This window comes from Cucurbita pepo, chromosome LG07 (assembly GCF_002806865.2).
Source record: "Cucurbita pepo subsp. pepo cultivar mu-cu-16 chromosome LG07, ASM280686v2, whole genome shotgun sequence".
Classification (NCBI taxonomy): domain Eukaryota; kingdom Viridiplantae; phylum Streptophyta; class Magnoliopsida; order Cucurbitales; family Cucurbitaceae; genus Cucurbita; species Cucurbita pepo.
Genome location: NC_036644.1, coordinates 6358050 through 6377399, shown reverse-complemented (window position 1 = coordinate 6377399; position 19350 = coordinate 6358050). Strand labels below are relative to the sequence as shown.

At 33.5% G+C, this 19350-nt stretch overlaps 1 protein-coding gene across 1 annotated transcript; it reads right to left on the bottom strand.

The window, feature by feature from the left end:
- On the bottom strand, positions 1-15118 carry LOC111798810 (homogentisate phytyltransferase 1, chloroplastic-like). Its single transcript, XM_023682144.1, has 13 exons — positions 14937-15118; positions 14603-14656; positions 10226-10479; positions 10037-10120; positions 9881-9955; positions 9351-9434; positions 8065-8154; positions 5876-5977; positions 5402-5497; positions 5098-5169; positions 4897-4992; positions 2087-2191; positions 1-361 (listed from the first exon to the last, which is right to left on the bottom strand). The coding sequence occupies exons 1-13, from the start codon at positions 14986-14988 to the stop codon at positions 320-322; spliced, it is 1206 nt and encodes a 401-aa protein (XP_023537912.1). The 5' UTR covers positions 14989-15118; the 3' UTR covers positions 1-319.
- Between the last annotated feature and the right edge of the window lie 4232 nt (positions 15119-19350).

Sequence of the window (19350 nt, the reverse complement as noted above, 5' to 3'; positions counted from 1 at the left end):
TGTGAATTGTGTGTAGAAAATATTATACATCAAACTCTACTCAAAAATGAAAAGTAGAGCTCAAACTATAGCCATGAAAAATGTCTCATTAGTCATGAAACATGTTGCATATGGTTGACTTTCTCGACCATATTAGTACGTCACTATCTATCATATTTCTAGGTAAAGCTAGCGCAAGCTAAAGTAAACAAAGGAAATGAATTTGAGAGAAGAATATTTCAGCACAAAACTAATAATACAAATCCATCTATAATTTTGTACAACGCTACTTCCATCATATACTCCGACTCTCTAACTAATCACATTTTTCTTCATCCACTCACCTCACAAACGGTATCAGCAAATACTCCGCATAAAACAGCTGCAAATCAGAACCAAATTATCCACAGTCAAAAAGAGGGAGATGTTTTAGATGTCCTTTAGAACAAAACTAAAAGAAAGGACTAAATTTGAAACACCTTCGACATAGATGCCCGAAGAGAGTCATCTTTTAAGACAAAGAACACTATAGTTAACTTGAGTATAGCTCAATTGACTAAGATATATACACTCGATCAAAATGTCAAAAATTCGAATCTACGCCTCTATACATTGTGGAACTAAAAAAAGAACCATAGCTTGCTACTAACTAAGTCATGAATTCACCATACAAATAAAATACCAAATTGGTGCTAATGATAAACTATGCCATATGTTCTATACTTTCTTAATCCACATTTTAATAGTTTGCTTTGGAGAATTGAAGATTAAATTCTATTGATTGTGTAGATTTCTTGGAGGATGAAAATCTAATTTCTACAATAATATTCTCTTCCCCCAACCCATAAAGGTCGGTTTGGAATAACTTTTTAAGTGCTTGAAAACACTCTTTTTAGACTTCAAAATTTTTCATGCACTTAAAATATCATTCCAACAAACTCTAACAAACTCTAAGTCACAATCGTGGCCCAAGTGAACCAAACTTCATCTAACTATGCCTGTTTCGACTATCCATCCAGTTTTATCTCATCCTAACAAGTGAAATGCTATAATATAAATACCTTAAAGATGATAATGGTACCTGAAGAATCGCTACGTGTAGGAAAGAAAGCTATTAGGTATAAATGAATGCTTTGACTGTTCTAATATTTTGTATCCTAATGCTATATTGTTGCTAAAAGGGTGGAATGGGGCAGCTTCTCATCTTACAAAAGAAGGAAAAAAAATAAATAAATAAACTTGCCCGGCAGGATTAAACATTGAAGTGTTTAAACTTAAAAAGTCTAAAAGGAACCTAAACTTTCAATTTTGCGAATAATAGGTTCTTAAACTGTAAAAATGTCTGATAGGTCCCCGAACTTTAAATTTTGTATCTAATCGATCCTTAACATCTTCTTAAACTGTAAAAAGTGTCTGACAGGTTCTCGAACTTTTAATTTTGTATCTAATCACCTAACATCTTTAAAAAATTTAAATACCTATTAGACACTTTTTAATATTTCCAATGTTCAAAAGTTTATGAGGTTGGGACCTAGTGTAAGGTTGTATTAAACACTTCCAAAAACTTACAAATTTAAAACACTAGTACACACTTTTTTAGATTTAAAGACAAATTAGACCTATGCCTAAAAGTTATTAAGAATTACACTTGCCCACTAACGATTTTCTTTATTTTGTTACCTACTTTCTATCCAGAAACTAAAAACTAGTCACCAAAAATTGTTTAGTGTTCTAAAACGGCCACAGTTTCAAAATCAATTTTGAAAGCTAAACAAAGAAGGTTCCTAATCACTGACAAAAAGTTAAAAATAGAAAACTAAAAATAAACAAGTACGCTTTTTTTTTTAAAGAATTTTGTATAGGTCAACTGGTAAAGGCACTGAATTCTAAGGGAAAGTCATGAGTTCATTAGAGACCCTGATTTTAAAATATTGTAAGCATCTGACATCTTTAATCTCAAACATGGAGGTTGACCAATTCATGGGACTCTCGGGTTAAAAGTGGACAACTATTAGAAATTAAACTTGAAATTAATAACATATTGAAATATTGAAAGTAAAGTTGCAACTATTTTATGGCAGCTTTACCATAAACTCCTAAAGCATACCTTCCATATAAACATGTAGAAGGATGTTATGGCAGCTTTGCTCTTCAGATCAACTGATTTGGCACGAATCCACAGAATTGAAGCCAAAATGACGTGTCCCAAAACCTAAAGAATGTATACAGATCATAGGTTAATTAATTTGATACTTCTTACTCTTTCTTTGACAGCAAACAAAAACTAAATTAATAGGAGACAGTTGAAGAAAGGTGGAAGATTAGAGATCACCAAATCTAAGCCAGGGTTAAGAAAATCCAATTAGTATCAGAAAAAATGGTTACAGGAGGAGAGTAATTAGTGAAACCATGAACTAGGGATGCGATGTCCCACATTGGTTGGGGAGGAGAACAAATCACCCTTTATAAGGGTGTGGAAACCTTCCCCTAGTAGACGCGTTTTAAAGCCTTGAGGGGAAGCCCGAAAGGGAAAGCCCAAAGAGGACAATATCTGCTAGCGGTGGATCTGGGTCGTTACAAATGGTATCAGAGCCAGTTACCGGACGATGTGCCGGCCTTCTCGCTCTTCCCCGAAGGGGGGTAGACACGAGGCGGTGTGCCAGTAAGGACGCTGGGCCCCGAAGGGGGGTGGATTGTGATGTCCCACATTGGTTGGGTAGGAGAACAAATCACCCTTTATAAGGGTGTGGAAACCTTCCCCTAGCAGACGCGTTTTAAAGCCTTGAAGGGAAGCCCGAAAGGGAAAGCCCAAAGAGGACAATATCTGCTAGCGGTGGATCTGGGTCGTTACAAGGGACTTCCAATTTGAAGCAACGAAAGTACATGGATCAATTAGCTCAACAATTTGCATATTCATGTCTTAAAAAATTAAATTCTTTATTCGATCCTTGGATTTGGAAGGAGTAACACTTCATAGAAAGCTCAATTCAAATATCCTTCATTGGTGCTTCGACCAAGCCCCTATGTGAGATCCCATATCGATTCGAGAGGAGAACGAAACACTTTTTATAAGGATGTGGAAACCTCTCCCTAGCAAACACGTTTAAGAACCTTGAAGGGAAGCCCAAAAATGAAAGCCCATTGAGGACAATATCTGCTAATGGTGAGCTTAGGCTGTTACAAATGGTATTAGTGGCAAACACCAGGCTATGTGCCAGTAAGGAGACTGAGCCCCAAGAGGGGTGGACACGAGACGGTGTACCAGCAAAGACGCTGGGCCCCGATGGGGGGTGGATTGAGGGGTCCCACATCGGTTGGAGAAGGGAACGAGTGCCTGGGAGGACGGTAGGCCCTGAAGGGGGGTGGATTGTGAGATCCCACATCGGTTGGAGAGGAAAACGAAGCACTCTTTATAAGGGTGTGGAAACCTCTCTCTAGCCGACGCGTTTTAAAAACCTTGAGGGGAAGCCCGAAAGGGAAAGCCCAAAGAGGACAATATCTGCTAGCGGTGCGCTTGGGCTTGGGCTTGGGCTGTTACACCCTATTTCCTATGCAAAAGCAACTCAATAATCAACAGACCACCTTTTCTTTTCCTATCCTTTAACTTAGGGACTGTGGAGGAAGCTTCTTTAGTAGTTAGGCTGGTACCTTGAGCTGCTTATCTTGTCAAAGGTTGTCTTGTCCTGTTTTTCTGTGGCTTAAGGGCAGAACCCTTTTGTGGAAAGTGTGAACAATATATGTCGATAGGGCATGGGACAAAATTGCCTTTACAAATTTGTTGGATTTCGATAATCAGCCAGGGAAATCCCTTCTTCTCGGTCAGAGGAAATCTTCGACAAGAGGTTGTTGGAAGAAAAATAAAATGCAAAAATAACAAAGAGAGAGAAAGGCTGAAATTTTGACTGCACTTAAAATCAGGTTGTTTGATATTCTAAACAGATTTCCTATTTAAATATAAATTATCCTAAGAATGGCTGGAGAGTGGCCAACTAAATCTGTGCCACTCCCTACAAAATTGCCGTCTAAAACTTTGGTGATCCATTCGTGTGTTTGTCAAATGGTCAAGTATTCTGAAAATCGTGTGAATCTAAATAAGGAGGTATTTCAGAATACCTCCGTTTGACCATTTGACAAACACGTCGAATGGATCACCAAAGTTTTAGACGGCAATTTTGTAGGGAGTGACACAGATTTAGTTGGCTACTCTCCCGCCATTTTTAGGATAATTTATATTTAAATAGGAAATCTGTTTAGAATATCAAACAACCCAGTCAAAGTTTCAATCTTTCTCTCTCTTGGTTATTTTTACTCATTTTATTTTTCTTCCAACAACCTCTTGTCGAAGATTTCCTCTCACCGAGAAGAAGGGATTTTCCCCCTGGCTGATTATCGAAATCCAACAAAATTTGGAGCTCCAAACGTAGTCCATTTAGCAACTTAGAGGGATTTTACTAACTGCTCTGGCTTTCGATAGTGTTCACTGTTCACCTAAATATTACATCCTTTCAATTAAACATCCTTTTTATTTAAGGAAAAAATTGAAGAGATTTATTTGGTGACTTGGATAGTTTATGAATTAGTTAACACCAACCGTGGCACGATATAAACGAACTACGTAATTTAAAAAAGATAACACACATTAACTAGGACTGTCTTGCGTTTTTTATACCTCAAGAAAAAGAAAATTTGACACTCTCCAACTTACACAGCATCAATGAACTAAAGCACTGCAATGTTTGTACTTATTAATATCTCTGATTTCCATTTTCCATTTCTAAGTATATCAAATTGAAAATAGCAGAAATTCAAGGTAGGTTTGGACTCATGCAGACTAGTTTTAAGAACTGTTTCCTTTTTCTTTTAATAGAACTATGATTATGCAGTCAGAGTATGCGTTTCAAGGAACCAAAGATTTACCGTTAGCAACTTGCTCCACGGGGAGGAAGATGCAACTCCCACCAAAACGGCAACACCATATGCTACTTCAAGCAATGAAATACAACCCCAGAACACCTGCAGAATTGTAATCCTCATGTTAGGGTATATGATTTATACACGTTTGTGTCAAAATGGAAGGTTCTTTACACAAAAAAATAAATTGAATTACTCAACACTAACCCGCTCTTGTCCTAGACGTACTGTAAAAGAACGGATGCCAAATATCTTATCTCCTTCAATATCTGGAATATCCTAGAAACTCAAGTAAATTAACAAGTTATAAAAACGAGCAAGATGCAGTGTAAAGATATTTTTTTGAGTTGAACAAAATGTAGGAATACAAATTTGAATCTCTAATTGTTTGATCGAGAATATGTCTTAATTGAATATGTCTTAACCAATTAAGTTCTATTCAGGTATGAATCGAGAACAAACAAACTTTTGAAAGTCACTACATATTTTGTAATGGAAAGCGAAATTTTACCTTAAATAATGCTATAACCACTGAGAAGAAACTCATAAATGCAGTTGCAAATATCAAGGATCGTGAAAATACGGGAGGTCTTTGGAATACGTGAGTCTGGAAAACATCGATACATATTAGTCAACCCTGAGCATGTTAGTGCACCAAACAAAGAATATATGGAACATCTTTCAACCCTAAGCATGTAAGTTCATCGCATGTAAGTGCACCAAACAAAAAATATATGGAACATCTTTTAGTCAACCCTGGTTTTTATCGAAGTGTGAACATGATTTTGTGTCTTCACTGTGTCCATCTTATTTATATATCTACATATGTATTCACCCACGTCTATGCCCTCATCAGTGGCCCAGTTTCCAATCTAGAAAAATCAATAATTGTTGCTGTGCAAAGAAACACACCTAACGAGTCACAACATGACTAGAGCATGGATTGTAGGATTCATTATTTACTTAAAACAAGAGATACTTTTACCTGCATGTGCAGAAAAAAAGCAAGTTGCACAATCACTGCTCGAACAGCTAGAATGCACATAGCAGCTACCACAGCAAATCTCTTCCATCTCAATAGTGGCAGCTGAAGTAACAGAAAAGTTAAAAACCATCAAGGGTTCAATCTCTTCACTAAAATCAAATTTTCATTCAATTATAAAGCTATGCACGCAATTATATTAGTTTTCATCAATATGAATCAATGGACAATTAAGGAGGAAGAAATTTTAGAATGATGAACAAGAAAAATATACTATTGCTTAAATTGAAAGAGCTCTAATAGATCCCTTTTTATCGAGAATCTGAAGGATCGTCCAGTTCAGATAATTAAGAAATGATTATCTTGTCATTTGAGGCCAACATGCAATGAACATTTTTTAAAAAGGGTTAGACTATAAATTTTGTCTCCAAATTTTCAAGTTTGTGTCTATTTAGTCCTCATACTTAAAGAAGTTCCAAATATGTCCTTTAACTTGTTAAGTAAAGCCTGTTTAGTCCTCATAATTTCAATAATTTCTAACAAATCCTCAAACTTTCAATTTTATGTAATTCTTTTAATACTTGCATAACTTGCTAATAGTTCAAGAATTATGTAGCAAAGTTTCTCCAAGCATAATTCTTCAATATGTTCTACATGCCACATAAGTTGAACTAAATGTTAATGGCCAAAGCGTATCAAACACAAAATTGAAAATTCAGAACCCTCATAAACTTCTAAAGCCTAAGTAAACACAACTACAAACTTTAGGCATCATTTGATAACCATTTTGTTTTTAAAAATTATGTCTGTGATGCTACAATTCTTTAGTAAGTTTTCACCTTCCTAGAAACATATTGAATTTTAAACCAAATTTAAAAAACAAAATCAAATTTTTAAAAACTACTTTCTTTTAGTTTTCAAAAGTTGACATAATTTCAGAAAACATTTCTAAAAATAGGTAACAAAGCAAGAAAACCATAAATGAAAGTAGTTTTTATAAGCTTAATTTTCAAAAATAAAAAACCAAAAACAAAGTGATTAACAAATGATGCCTTAGAGATCTATAACAAACTCTTTGAAACGAATGAAATCATGGACCAAACTTATTAACCAAAACAAATTTAATTGACCAACGAAATTTTAAAGGGAATGTTTATAAAAGTTGGTTTTGTAAGTCTTGGACGAGAGATTGGAAAAAAGTACTACGTAAATGCACTTTGGAAGTTGAAGGCCTTGATGAGGAGAAGTTCCATTGAATTGTGTGAAGAAGGATTTATTGCACTTTCCGAAAATGGTTTTTGGAGGTTATTTTCTTTCGGACAGCAGCTTGGTCAGCTTCGTGGGAGTAGTTTTTGATAGATTTTTCAAGGAGCATGGTATTCATCAACAATAGACTTCAAATGAATACTCGACAAAATAGTAGCTAAGAGAAAGAACAGAACAATCATGGAGATGACTAGATGTATGTTAAAAGCCAAAAAGATGCCAAATGAGTTTTGGGGAGAAGCTGTTGTTTCACCTATAAATTCATACCAGAAGGTGATGGTAGAAGGCATCACTTTTTTTTTAAACACAAACAAACTTTTCGTTGATAGATAAGATAGAAAATGTTTACAAACTCTCAAAGAGTGAAAAGAAAACTAAACAACAAAAGAAAAAGAGGATATGTTCAAATATTACAAGAGCCAAAAACAAAATATTGAAGAACAAAACTAATTCCCCGAAAAATTATTGAAGACGAACAAGAAGGGTAGGAAGATGGGACCTTGAGAAACCTTTTGAAGTATTTCACATAATAAATGATAATCCATTTGGGCTCTGGACGATAATTATTATTGTTTTCTCACAAGAAAATCTCTTTCAAATATAAGCTTAACATAATGCAACCAGGCTTATACCTGCATGTGAAGATTAGTTTACAAAAATGTTGAACTAAGCAAGAATGTATGTAAGCATAAAACTTCAGCCAAATGTGGCATAAGAGACACGAAGATGTATATGCAAAGTTGGAGGTTTACCTCTTTTCCTGGTTAAACTTTCCCATTAGGAGCATAAGATAATACATCAAATCAAGATTTCAGCAGGTAGAAACTATAGCCAGTTCAGACAAAATAAACATGCTTGATTTGGTTTTATTGTAGATAAGATTCAAAAAGCTGGAAATAACTAATAAGTTAAAGGAACCCACTCACATCAATGGAATAAGCAGTTCCAAGAATAAAGCTGACGAAAAGAGCCCAAAACAATGGCCATGAACGAACAACCCATCCCAGCCAAAAACTCTGTACAGAACAAAAGCATTGGAAGAGTAAAGTAGTTCAGAATGGAATCTTGGCGCCAATTAATTGTATTTCAAATACACAAAAGAAATTAACCATAAGAAGTATATTTACTACAAGCTTATAATAGAAGTTATGTGCATCTCAAGATATAATTTATATCATAATTAATGAGGTGAAAATTTTAAAAGTCTCCAGTCGTGTAAAGATATTTTGGATATTTAAGCATCACAGATGTGTATATGAAAAGACAAGATATAATACTATACGAAAGATGTGCAAACAAATTTATAAATTTTTTAGTTTAATTTTTAATGATAATTAGAACGAAATTTTAAATATAGCTAATGAAATGCAATTTTCAAATCCATTAAAAAAAATGTGAAGGTCACAAATGTTTGAAAGATGATAAAATTTATAGTTATACTAAAATTATATAATAATTCAAAACCATATCAATCATAACGAATGGTCTTTTAATTTAGCAATTAATAATTAGTTTAAGATTATAACTAAATTTTATTAAGATTACCGATGTGTATTAATTATACTTTCAAAATCTATTAAGACATAATATTACAATTAATGAATTACAATTCTCAAAGTAATATAGAAACCAGTAAGCAATTTCGAAATGTGTAAAAGATTTTATAGGTCTTTGCAAAGGCATAAATATAGTTATAAATAGTTAGTTTCAAATTGTAAATTAATTATAAATATTGAAAATTGAATTTTTAAAAAGTTCAAAACAATTGAAGAAAATCAACCTAAATTAATTATAAGAGTAAAACATACAAGACAAAATTCACAACTGAACTTTGACTGATTATTTAATGAAATTATTCTTTTATGTGATGTTATTAATAATCTAAATTTGAAATATACTCTTAGCGTTTCAGATTAATCATTTTATTATTTAATTCCTAATTCTAATAATTTATTATTAAAAAATAATTTCATCAAATAATAAAATATTTTATTTTTAAAAATTAAATTATTACCATTTTAAAAACATATTTACAATAATATTAGACCATGATTATTAAAAAAAAAAAAAAAAAGCACCCACTTGTTGTACTAAAAAAACCTAGTATATACATTTCTATTTATTAAAATGCTTCAAATAAAATCCAGAAATATATATAAAACAAAAATTCAACAGGGATCTTGCAAATGATGTGATACATAATAAGTAATACCAGAATGGAAAATGTGGAGACAATCGCAACGCCTGTGCCAAAAGAATATTCTCCTGACGCCAATGGAAGATATGGCTTGTTAATCTGCAATTAAGAAACATTCAGGAACGGTTAAGCTGGAAGTCTTCTTTGATGCCTATTAGGAAGAATATAGCGAGCTTCGCTTTTATTATTATTCAAACATTATCCAGTAAATATCATATGATAGCTTGGCCTGCACAGTCATGGCACTTCCACAGATACGTCAAGGATACATGTTAAAGAAAATATATCCTTGAAATGCTCACACTAGTAAATTAAAAGGATTATGGTAATGTGTCCAATAAGGAGATCACCACACAAAATCATATGGGCATTATACTCTACCAGAAGCATTTTCAATGTAAAAAAAGGTCCAAAACCTTGCCTGCGAATATGTTCTGATAGAAATTTACCCATAGGATACTCTCTCAAGTTCCTGGAGCTAAAAATAATAAAGCTTTGCGGACCTAGTTTACTAAAATATTATAAAATAAATACTTATGGAGTACCTTGTCTATTTCGATGTCAAATAATTGATTGAGACCTACAATGTAAATATTCATAAAGAGGGCAGCAACTATAGCCTGGAAAAAAGTTTGCAAATGTGTTAATAATATACAACTGCCCTCAAAATCTCAAATTAGAACGCTCGCTTGATACATTACCTCCAACACTCCAGTTAAAAATAATGGTGACAAGTCTGATAACTTCTCAACTGCTAGTAGAGAAACAGATACAATGCTCAACGCCTGCAAGCACAAAAGTAAAGTATAAGCTGAAGATGAATATCTCAGAAAGAATGGAAGGAAAGAATAAGTTATTGGCCTAAAAGGACATGAGTTTTAAAACGTAACTGTACCAATAACTGTGTGTGGCCGTGAGAACCTGTAGAAAGCATCCAAGAAACTCTTTACAGAGCCATCAAAGTTTTTGGAACTTAAAACTTCAGAATCAGATTCGAAAGGCTGATTAGAGGCTGCTTTTCTAACTTGAATTATGTTGTCTTTCTTCTGATAGAAGGTATGTCTTTGCCCTAGTTGATGTGATTCAGATTCAAATTTTGCGCAACAGTGCCATTTAAAATTCTTCAGTGCACCAGGCCTGGGACCTTCAATTGTGACATGGGAATTTATGAGCAAGCATTCTCTGCCTCTATCCTTTTAAACAATTATGCTATGTTTTCAGACCAGAAAGCATAAGAGCCATAATTGCAACCAAGAGATATACAATAATCTTTAGTGGTTTGAACACCACCAAGAACACTATCCTCTTCTACAAAAAGAATTCACCGAAGTCATCTTTGTTTTCAAAAATCCTCTTTCCTAATAAGTCAAAGAATAGCTCACACCGAGCAATTCTACTATTCTTTCTTTATTACTAAAATGTTGAGACCATCAAGAACTTTTTAGTAAAAGGGACCACCATGCAACCAAAAGGACATGATAGTGTCACCTCTAACCTGATTTCCAAGTGTTGAGATAAGAGCTGCTCCAAATGAGATACTCAATCCATGACTTGAAGAAGGAGACGAAGAAACAAAATTTCAATGATGGAATAAAATGATGCAAAAAGGAAAGGAAGGGCGGCCTGCCAACCACCCAAGGTGGATTACGAAAAACTTCTCTGCCTAGCAATGAGAATTGTGTACAAAGAACTTCACCCCAGACTATGAAACAGCTAGAACTACTAGGTTTTGGAAGCAATCCATCTTAACTTAGAATGCTCACCGAGAGACATAAATAGTTCCTTCAGTGAAGATGGGATGGGAAAATACTTTCTATTCATTTGATTGAGCTCATGAATACAGTGGTAAAACAACTAGTTAAAAAAATACAATTATACAGTCCAGTAGGAAGGGGAAAACCAGGAAGAAGAAAACATAAGAGGAAAGTTAGAAAAAATATAATAAGTAATAAATAATAAAAAATAAATAAACATATAAAAAAAGAGAGAGATGCAAATGCGCTGGAAAAAGAGAGGAAAAAACTATTTAAAGAATAAGCCAGCTAGCAAGGGATCATCCACAACGACACTCCACCTCAAGCTAGGATGCAAATATCAACGGTTTTCTTCATGACCTTTATTAAGGATAATTAGAAGGGTTTAAAAGAGGACTTGGAGCGGGTGTTTAAGGATTCTTTTGAAAGAAGTCTCTTGGGTAACTCCTTGAATGAAACCTTTGTTTGCCTCATCCCTAAAGAAGAAGGGTAAATAGGGTTAAGGATTTCAGACCCATTAGTCTGGTTACGAGTGTTATTAGATCATTGCCAAAGCTCTAGCTTTCTTCTACGATCTGTAAGGCCCAAGGTACTTTTATTGAGGTAAATCAAATTCTTGATTCGGCTCTCATTGCTAACGAGGTTAACGAGAAGTATCAAAGTTGTGGTCAAGTGGGAGTCATGTTCAATCGATTTTGAGAAGGTCTATGACCATGTGAACAGGAATTTTTTGAAAAGAAAAGTTTTGGGTGCAGATGCAGGACTCAAAACGGTTATATATTCTATTCTCATTAATGGTAGACCCAAGGAGAGGATTCATGTCGTGAGAGGCTTGAGACAGGATGATCCTCTTCCCCTTTTCTCTCCTTGCTTGTTGAGGATACTCTAAGCAAGATTGCCTGATGGGTTGCGAGATTGGCTTTTTCCCTTCATCTTACTTAGGACTCTCCTTGCCATAACAGAAATTCTCTTTCCTTTTGGGAACCTGTGGTGGAGAAGGGGAAGAAGATACTTGCTAATTCAAAGAGAAATGTTCTCTAGGGGGGTAGACTAAAGGTTGGTTTATGTTTGTGATATTTTCTTTAAGAAGTATTGGAAAAGGCTTTATGACTAAGTGGGTCTTTGCCAAGCAAGGTGGTGTGTGGCTGATGACTTCAATGTTGACTAGGGGGGTAGACTAAAGGTTGGTTTATGTTTGTGATATTTTCTTTAAGAAGTATTGGAAAAGGCTTTATGACTAAGTGGGTCTTTGCCAAGCAAGGTGGTGTGTGGCTGATGACTTCAATGTTGACTAGGGGGGTAGACTAAAGGTTGGTTTATGTTTGTGATATTTTCTTTAAGAAGTATTGGAAAAGGCTTTATGACTAAGTGGGTCTTTGCCAAGCAAGGTGGTGTGTGGCTGATGACTTCAATGTTGACTAGGGGGGTAGACTAAAGGTTGGTTTATGTTTGTGATATTTTCTTTAAGAAGTATTGGAAAAGGCTTTATGACTAAGTGGGTCTTTGCCAAGCAAGGTGGTGTGTGGCTGATGACTTCAATGTTGTCTGATGGATGGCTGAGAGACTTCACTAATAGAATTACAAAGAGTAGGAGAAAATTCAATCAATTGATCTTTGTCAACGACCCCATCATGGTGAATGGTAACTTCACTTGGCCTAAAATGGGTGAAAGAATGGCAGATTCAAGGACTAATAGATTCTTACTCTATTAAGTCAGAGTCTAGAAAAGAGTTGGAAAGATTAATTCTCAATAAATCCTTGGCATGCTACACTGCCCAAGCCACGTGGGCGTTAATTGGGAAGAAAACAAGCCCATTTGGAGTGCGCTTTACTCAAGTATGGGAGAATAATGTCTCAGATTCAGTGGCTACTACAAGAATCTGTTTGCAGATCCTGAAGGTCTCTGATCTCAGTATTTATAAAATCCACTCTGTAAACGTGAAGATATTTCCTTAAAATTGATTCGAATCTTCCCACTATTATGACACAGACTATATAAAATATACATACAGACATTACTCACGTGGGCATTCAATGATATATCATCTTTCCTATTTTTGTCTCTCACATCCTCCACTTTTCTCTAGTTTCATTTTCGGTAAGGGACTTGCAACAAAATTACGGCATGTCATGGGCCACCAGTCATTGACAAAAGGCCAACATCTCGCATCCAAGCACTCTTTTCAATGGCCCAACATGCAGACATACACTACCAAACGTGCCCTACTTGTGTCAATCACACCAGATAATGATATTTGGTAGTTCGGGTGCAACGTTCTCCAAAATTTGGAAGATCAAAGATAGAATTTCTTATTCAAGGACATTCGTAATGTTCAGTTATTCATATTTCCTCTTCAGAGCTACCAGTCAAATAAGGGTAAATATCTCATCTTCTAAGAAAAAGGTGAAAATCTACAATAACTAGAAGATCTAAGATTTTAAAATTTCTTTAATAACTGATATTAAAAGAAAAATAGTTAAGAGGTAAGATAACTCCAACCAAAGACAAAGAAGTTATAGAACGCCCCCCAACATAGATTAAAGAAGTACATAACCACACAATAAGGCTAACAAAAAGAAACGAATAAATAAATAAATTAGGAATTCTAATTGTTTTTTAGAAAATGAAACCTTGACTGGAGGAAGATTCAATGAGACTGCACAAGTACTAAGATAACAATTGATAGTTAATGAATATTCTACATCTATATTATCAAAAAAAAGTCCTGGGTTTCCAATGATATCAAATAACACTAGTAGCTGTGAAAAATATAATAAGAAGATTCTTATAAGTTAAATGATTCGTTCTTTCTATTATGTTCTTGAAGTGAACCTTTATTGCTAAGATTTGTCGAAATATGAGTAAAAATATATAAAATTATTCGTTAAGTTACATATTATTATCATATTTCGCATAGAAATATTCTCAACCTAGCAAAAAGAAAAGTAAAAAACCATAATAAACAAAAGCAGTAATTCCCAGAATTGAAATTTCAAATTTTCGTTTTAAAATGAATTTTCTGAGAGCAAAACGCATTTTCCAGAGATTTAATTGACACCGACGCTTATGCCGCCTTGAATAATTTCTCAGCCTTCAGACTTATAAGACCAATAGGCACTTTGCAGGTTATTTTATATAATAGTTTCCAAAGTAAATTTTATAAAATTACGACTCAGGATCTGGCTAAGACTGAAGTTGCTATACGATTGAAATTATTGTTCTTAACTTTTTTTCTTTTTTAAATCGTTGTTAAATTTAAAATTCAACTCTCAAATAGCCCCTTGGATGCCCGCCGCCCGGATAATCTCTTCCGCTGGTTCAATTCATCCAACTTGAACAATCAACAACAAAGTCTATTGTCAATTGCGCTACCAAACATGAAATCAGAAAAATCAAGCAAAAATGACAAGGAAGCTGCGTGTGGCACTGACGAATTAAAGGATAACAGAAAAGCCGAGAAACGAAAGCGATAAAAGCAAAGAAAATAATATTCAAAGACAAATTGGTCGTACTTGGAAGCGAAACATTGTTGACGTCACGATTCATCCAGCCGTTTCCAATTCCACCTATCGATCAGAACCAGCAAATCAAACAAAACAAACTCGAATCAGCTTCAATCAAGAAATACTAAGAGTATCGCGAGAACATCATCGAGTTTCTCTCCAAGCGCAAATGAAAACAAAGCATAAAAAATAAAAAACAGGCTCGATAACAAAAATGCACCAATCAACAAGCAGAAACAAGCTTAAAACAAGAAGCTAAACATCCAATGGAGAAATCTAAGGTTAAACTAAACTGAAACAGCCTCAAACCACTTGGATTTGAAGAGAAAAAAAAACGGCATACCTGTGGCAAGCGTAATATGACTTCGATAGGCTCTAACGAACACGGAATCCATTTCTGAGGCAGCTTCCTCCTCCAAGAAGGAGAACAAAAAATGGTGGAGATTCGAAGCTTTGAAGAATGAAGAAGCAAAACTCAACTCACTCTCGTCTTCTTCACCCAAGCTCTGAACTCTCAAGAGTCTACAGAACACTACTGTGGGCTTTTCTTTATATATATATATATATATATATTCGCTCTAAAATGCTCTTTTGTCGTTTTCCGTTCGGAAGTTGGGAAAATTTGGTAATTTATTAATTTTGTTACTTACAATTTTAATAATTTAAAATTTTGCTAAATTTATAAAAAAATATATATATATATATATTTTTTTTTTTTTTTAACTTTAATATTTTGTTAAATATTGTCTTTTTTTAACTAAAAATAATAATAAATTAAATTCACTTTACACGCTATAATTTAATTCTTTTGTTTTATTTCCCTTTTTTGGCACTTTTTAATGCTTCCTTTCTTACCATTTTCGGTTGGAAAATGTAAAAGGTTTTGTATTTATTTCTTTCAATTTTAGTCAACAATGGTTGGCTTTTCTTAATTAAAAATAAAAAAATATAATTATTCTTACAAATTTAATTAATAAAATTTTTTAATTTTTATATATATAAATATTTGAGTAAATATACCTTCCGATTATATTATAATAAAATTTAAATTTTTTTTTAGTGTTTAATAGAAATTATATTCGAAAAATAAAATTATTTATAAAGATGTGAAGTATTTTTGGAAATTATGTTTGAATTTTTTTTTTTTTTTTTTTTTTTTACTTCTTAATTTTATCAAGTTTATTAATTTTATTATTTTATTATTCGATCTACTATGGTTTAGATTTCGATTAATGGTAGTATAAGAGAATTGTAACTCTTGAAATTTTTTACATGATAGTCCCGGCATGATTTGACTAATCACTCTTCCTCGTATTAGAAGATTATTTCACTGTGTAGTCGATAGTCTATTCTCTTTAGTTGTAAATGTTCATTCAAACGAGCAAGGTTTTTCGAGCGAGATATATCTGCTCGACCTTTTTGGGAGATGCTACGCAAGGTGCAAGAACTATGATACATCTGCTCCGACCCTCTTGTTTATTCAACCGAAAGAAGTTTTTAGTACAATATATTATAGTTAAGATTTGGAACTCTTGCAACTATGATAGAAAATAATCCTATGTAAAAACAGAGAAATGTTATGTGAGAGTCTCACATTGGTTGAGGAGGAGAATGAAACACCCTTGCGTGGAAATATTTCCCTAGCAAACGCGTTTTAAAGCCTTGAGTGGAAGCTCGAAAGGGAAAGCCCAAAGAGAACAATATCAGCTATCGGTAGGGTTGGGTCATTACAAATGGTATCAGAGACAGACACTAGACCATGTGCCAGCGAGGAGGCTATTCCCGAAGGGGGTAGATACATGACACAAGGGGTAGACACGAGGCGGTATGTTAGTAAGGACGCTGGCCCCGAAGGGGGTGAATTGTGAGAGTCCAACATTGGTTAGGAAGGAAAACGAAACACCCTTGTGTGGAAATCTTTCCCTAGCAAACACGTTTTAAAGCCTTGGGGGGAAGCTCGAAAGGGAAAGCCCAAAGATGACAATATCTACTAACGATGGGCTTGGGTCATTACAAATGGTATCAGAGCCAGACACCGGACCATATGCCAGCAAGTAGGCTATTGCCCGAAGGGGGTAGGGGGTGAATTGTGAGAGTCTCACGTTAGTTAAGGAGGAGAACAAAAGACCGTTTTACCCTTTACAAGGGTGTGGAAACCTCATTGTTTTATAAGACGCTAACTTTTTCGTTCTATAATATTTTTTTTAATATTCAAGTAAAACAAAATTTTAATAAAAAAAATCTAAACAATTTAGTTGTTTATTCAATTGAAAATTAAGCATATATAGAACGGCGTAAACGTGCACGACTTTAGGTTGTTGTTCCGTTTCAAAGAATAACCTTTGTCGAAAATGACTATTAGACAATATTATCCTTTTTATTTCGTTTTGATTGGTCCTACAAAAACTCTATTGGATAATTATTTAATTTTGTTTATTATTTATTATTATTATTATTTTAATAAACATTCTCAAAAATCTAAAATTTAAAATTTAGTTAAAAATTATAAGAAAAGAAATATAAATTTTAGTAATAAATAATTAAAAAAGAAATATTTTCAATAAAATAATTGAAGGAGGTCACATGGTACGTAGGAACAGTTGAGCAAAAGGACGAGGAAATAAATAAATAAATATCCACAATTATTTCCAAAAAAGAAAAAAAGGAAATTACAAAAAAGTCCTCGCGTGTTATAAAATCTCCGTCCTTTTCTGTCTGCATCAACGTACCAATTAGAGATAATTAAAAATCCAATAAATTAAATCAAAATAATTAATTTTTAAAATAAATTTCCATTATTAATTTTTTTAATTTTTTTATTCTTCAAAAAATTTATACTAAAATGACGTTACAGCTAATATATAAAAATTTAAAATTTTGATTTTTGAATTATTATTAGTTAAATTAAGTAGATAGTTCTCTAAATATATAATTTTTTAAAAGTGAAATTATATTTTATTAATTAATTTTAAAAATAAATTAATTGTTATAATTGGATGAAATGTATATACTCTTAATATCTCGTGTAACATCGACTTTATTTTACTCTTAAAATGATTAAAGACAAAGTTGAAGTTAGGGATGTACATTCAATCCGGCAACCCGACAACCCGGACCAACCCAACCGAACTATAAGGGTTGGGTTGGGTTCATTTTTCTGAACCCGAACTGAATCGGTTCGATTTTGAGTTCATGGGCAAAACCTTCGGGTTGACCCGAGCCAAATTAAATTATATAAAATATATTAAGAATCTTTTTGTATTAGTGGGTTTGTCAGAATGGTATTGAAGAACATTTCACCCGAGTTTGACGTTAGCCAAATACATATATTTGTTTTTATTTTTAATTTCTTTGTTTCGTTTATATTATTTTATTATTTTTAACTAAACACTTTAATAAACTAACATATAACTAGTTTTATTAATATATTTATATTTAAGATATTTAGATCAAATCAATGTTCATAAATTATATGTATATATAATTTTAAAATATATTCTAAATTATAATATATTTATTATCTATTTATTGTAGTATTATTATATCATAATTTATATACATTTTTATTTTTCTAATAATTTAAAGTAGCTTATAAATAAGTATATTTCAATTAAAATATTTTTATATATTTTTTATTTTTGTTATATACCATACTCTTAAACTAATCGTTTTTATTGTTTATTTAATTTCATGATCTATTCTTGTATTTTTGTTATTTTAATTAATTCTAAAAAATGTCGATATTTAATTGTCTTTAATTTTATGACAATGTTGAATTATGTTAATATGTTACAATTTTCGCTCGTTATTTTTTATTGAATTTATTATTATTATTTGTCAATAATTTATCAATAATTATAGGTTAATTTGTGTTTGTGAACTTTTAATATATTTTATCTTCCGAATAATTATAAATTGTGTGTAAATAAAATTTTAAAAAAAATGACAACCCAACCCGAAAATAGAGGGTTGGGTTGGGTTGGGTTGGGTTGGGTTGGGTTGTGAAAAGTTTCGGGTTGGGTTGGGTTACCAATCCAACCAACCCGAACTTTTGGGTTGGGTCAAAAAAATCCCCCAACCCGGACCATGTACACCCCTAGTTGAAGTAGTCTGTATCTTTAGCTAATTGAATTGAATTATTGTGATGTTGTTGGAGGCGAGTTTTAGCTAATTGAATTGAATTATTGTGATGTGCGTATAACATAAATTTTTGAGACCCAAATTGTGATGTCCCACTTGGTTGGGGAGGAGAACAAAACACCTTCTATAAGGGTATAGAAACCTTTTCCTAGCAGACGCGTTTTAAAGCTTTGAGAGGAAGTCCGAAAGAGAAAGTTCAAAGAGGACAATATCTGCTAGCGGTGGATCTGGGCCATTACAAATGGTATCGGAGCTAGACACCGGACTATGTGCTAGCGATGAGGTTGTTCTCCGAATGGGGTAAACACGAGACGATGTGCTAGTAAGGACGCTGGGCCCAAAGGGGGTGGATTTGGCTGGATCCCACATCGATTGGAGAAAGGAAAGAGTGTCAGCGAGGACGCTGGGGCCCGAAGGGGGGTGGATTGTGATGTCCCACATTGGTTGGGTAGGAGAACAAAACACCCTTTATAAGGGTACGGAAACCTTTCCCTAGCAGAGTCGTTTTAAAGCCTTGTGGGAAGCTCAAAGAGGGGAAACATTCATGTATGATGGAAATGATTGATGAACATTTATGCTAGAATTAGAAACCTTAGAACCTACGTGGTCGTACCATA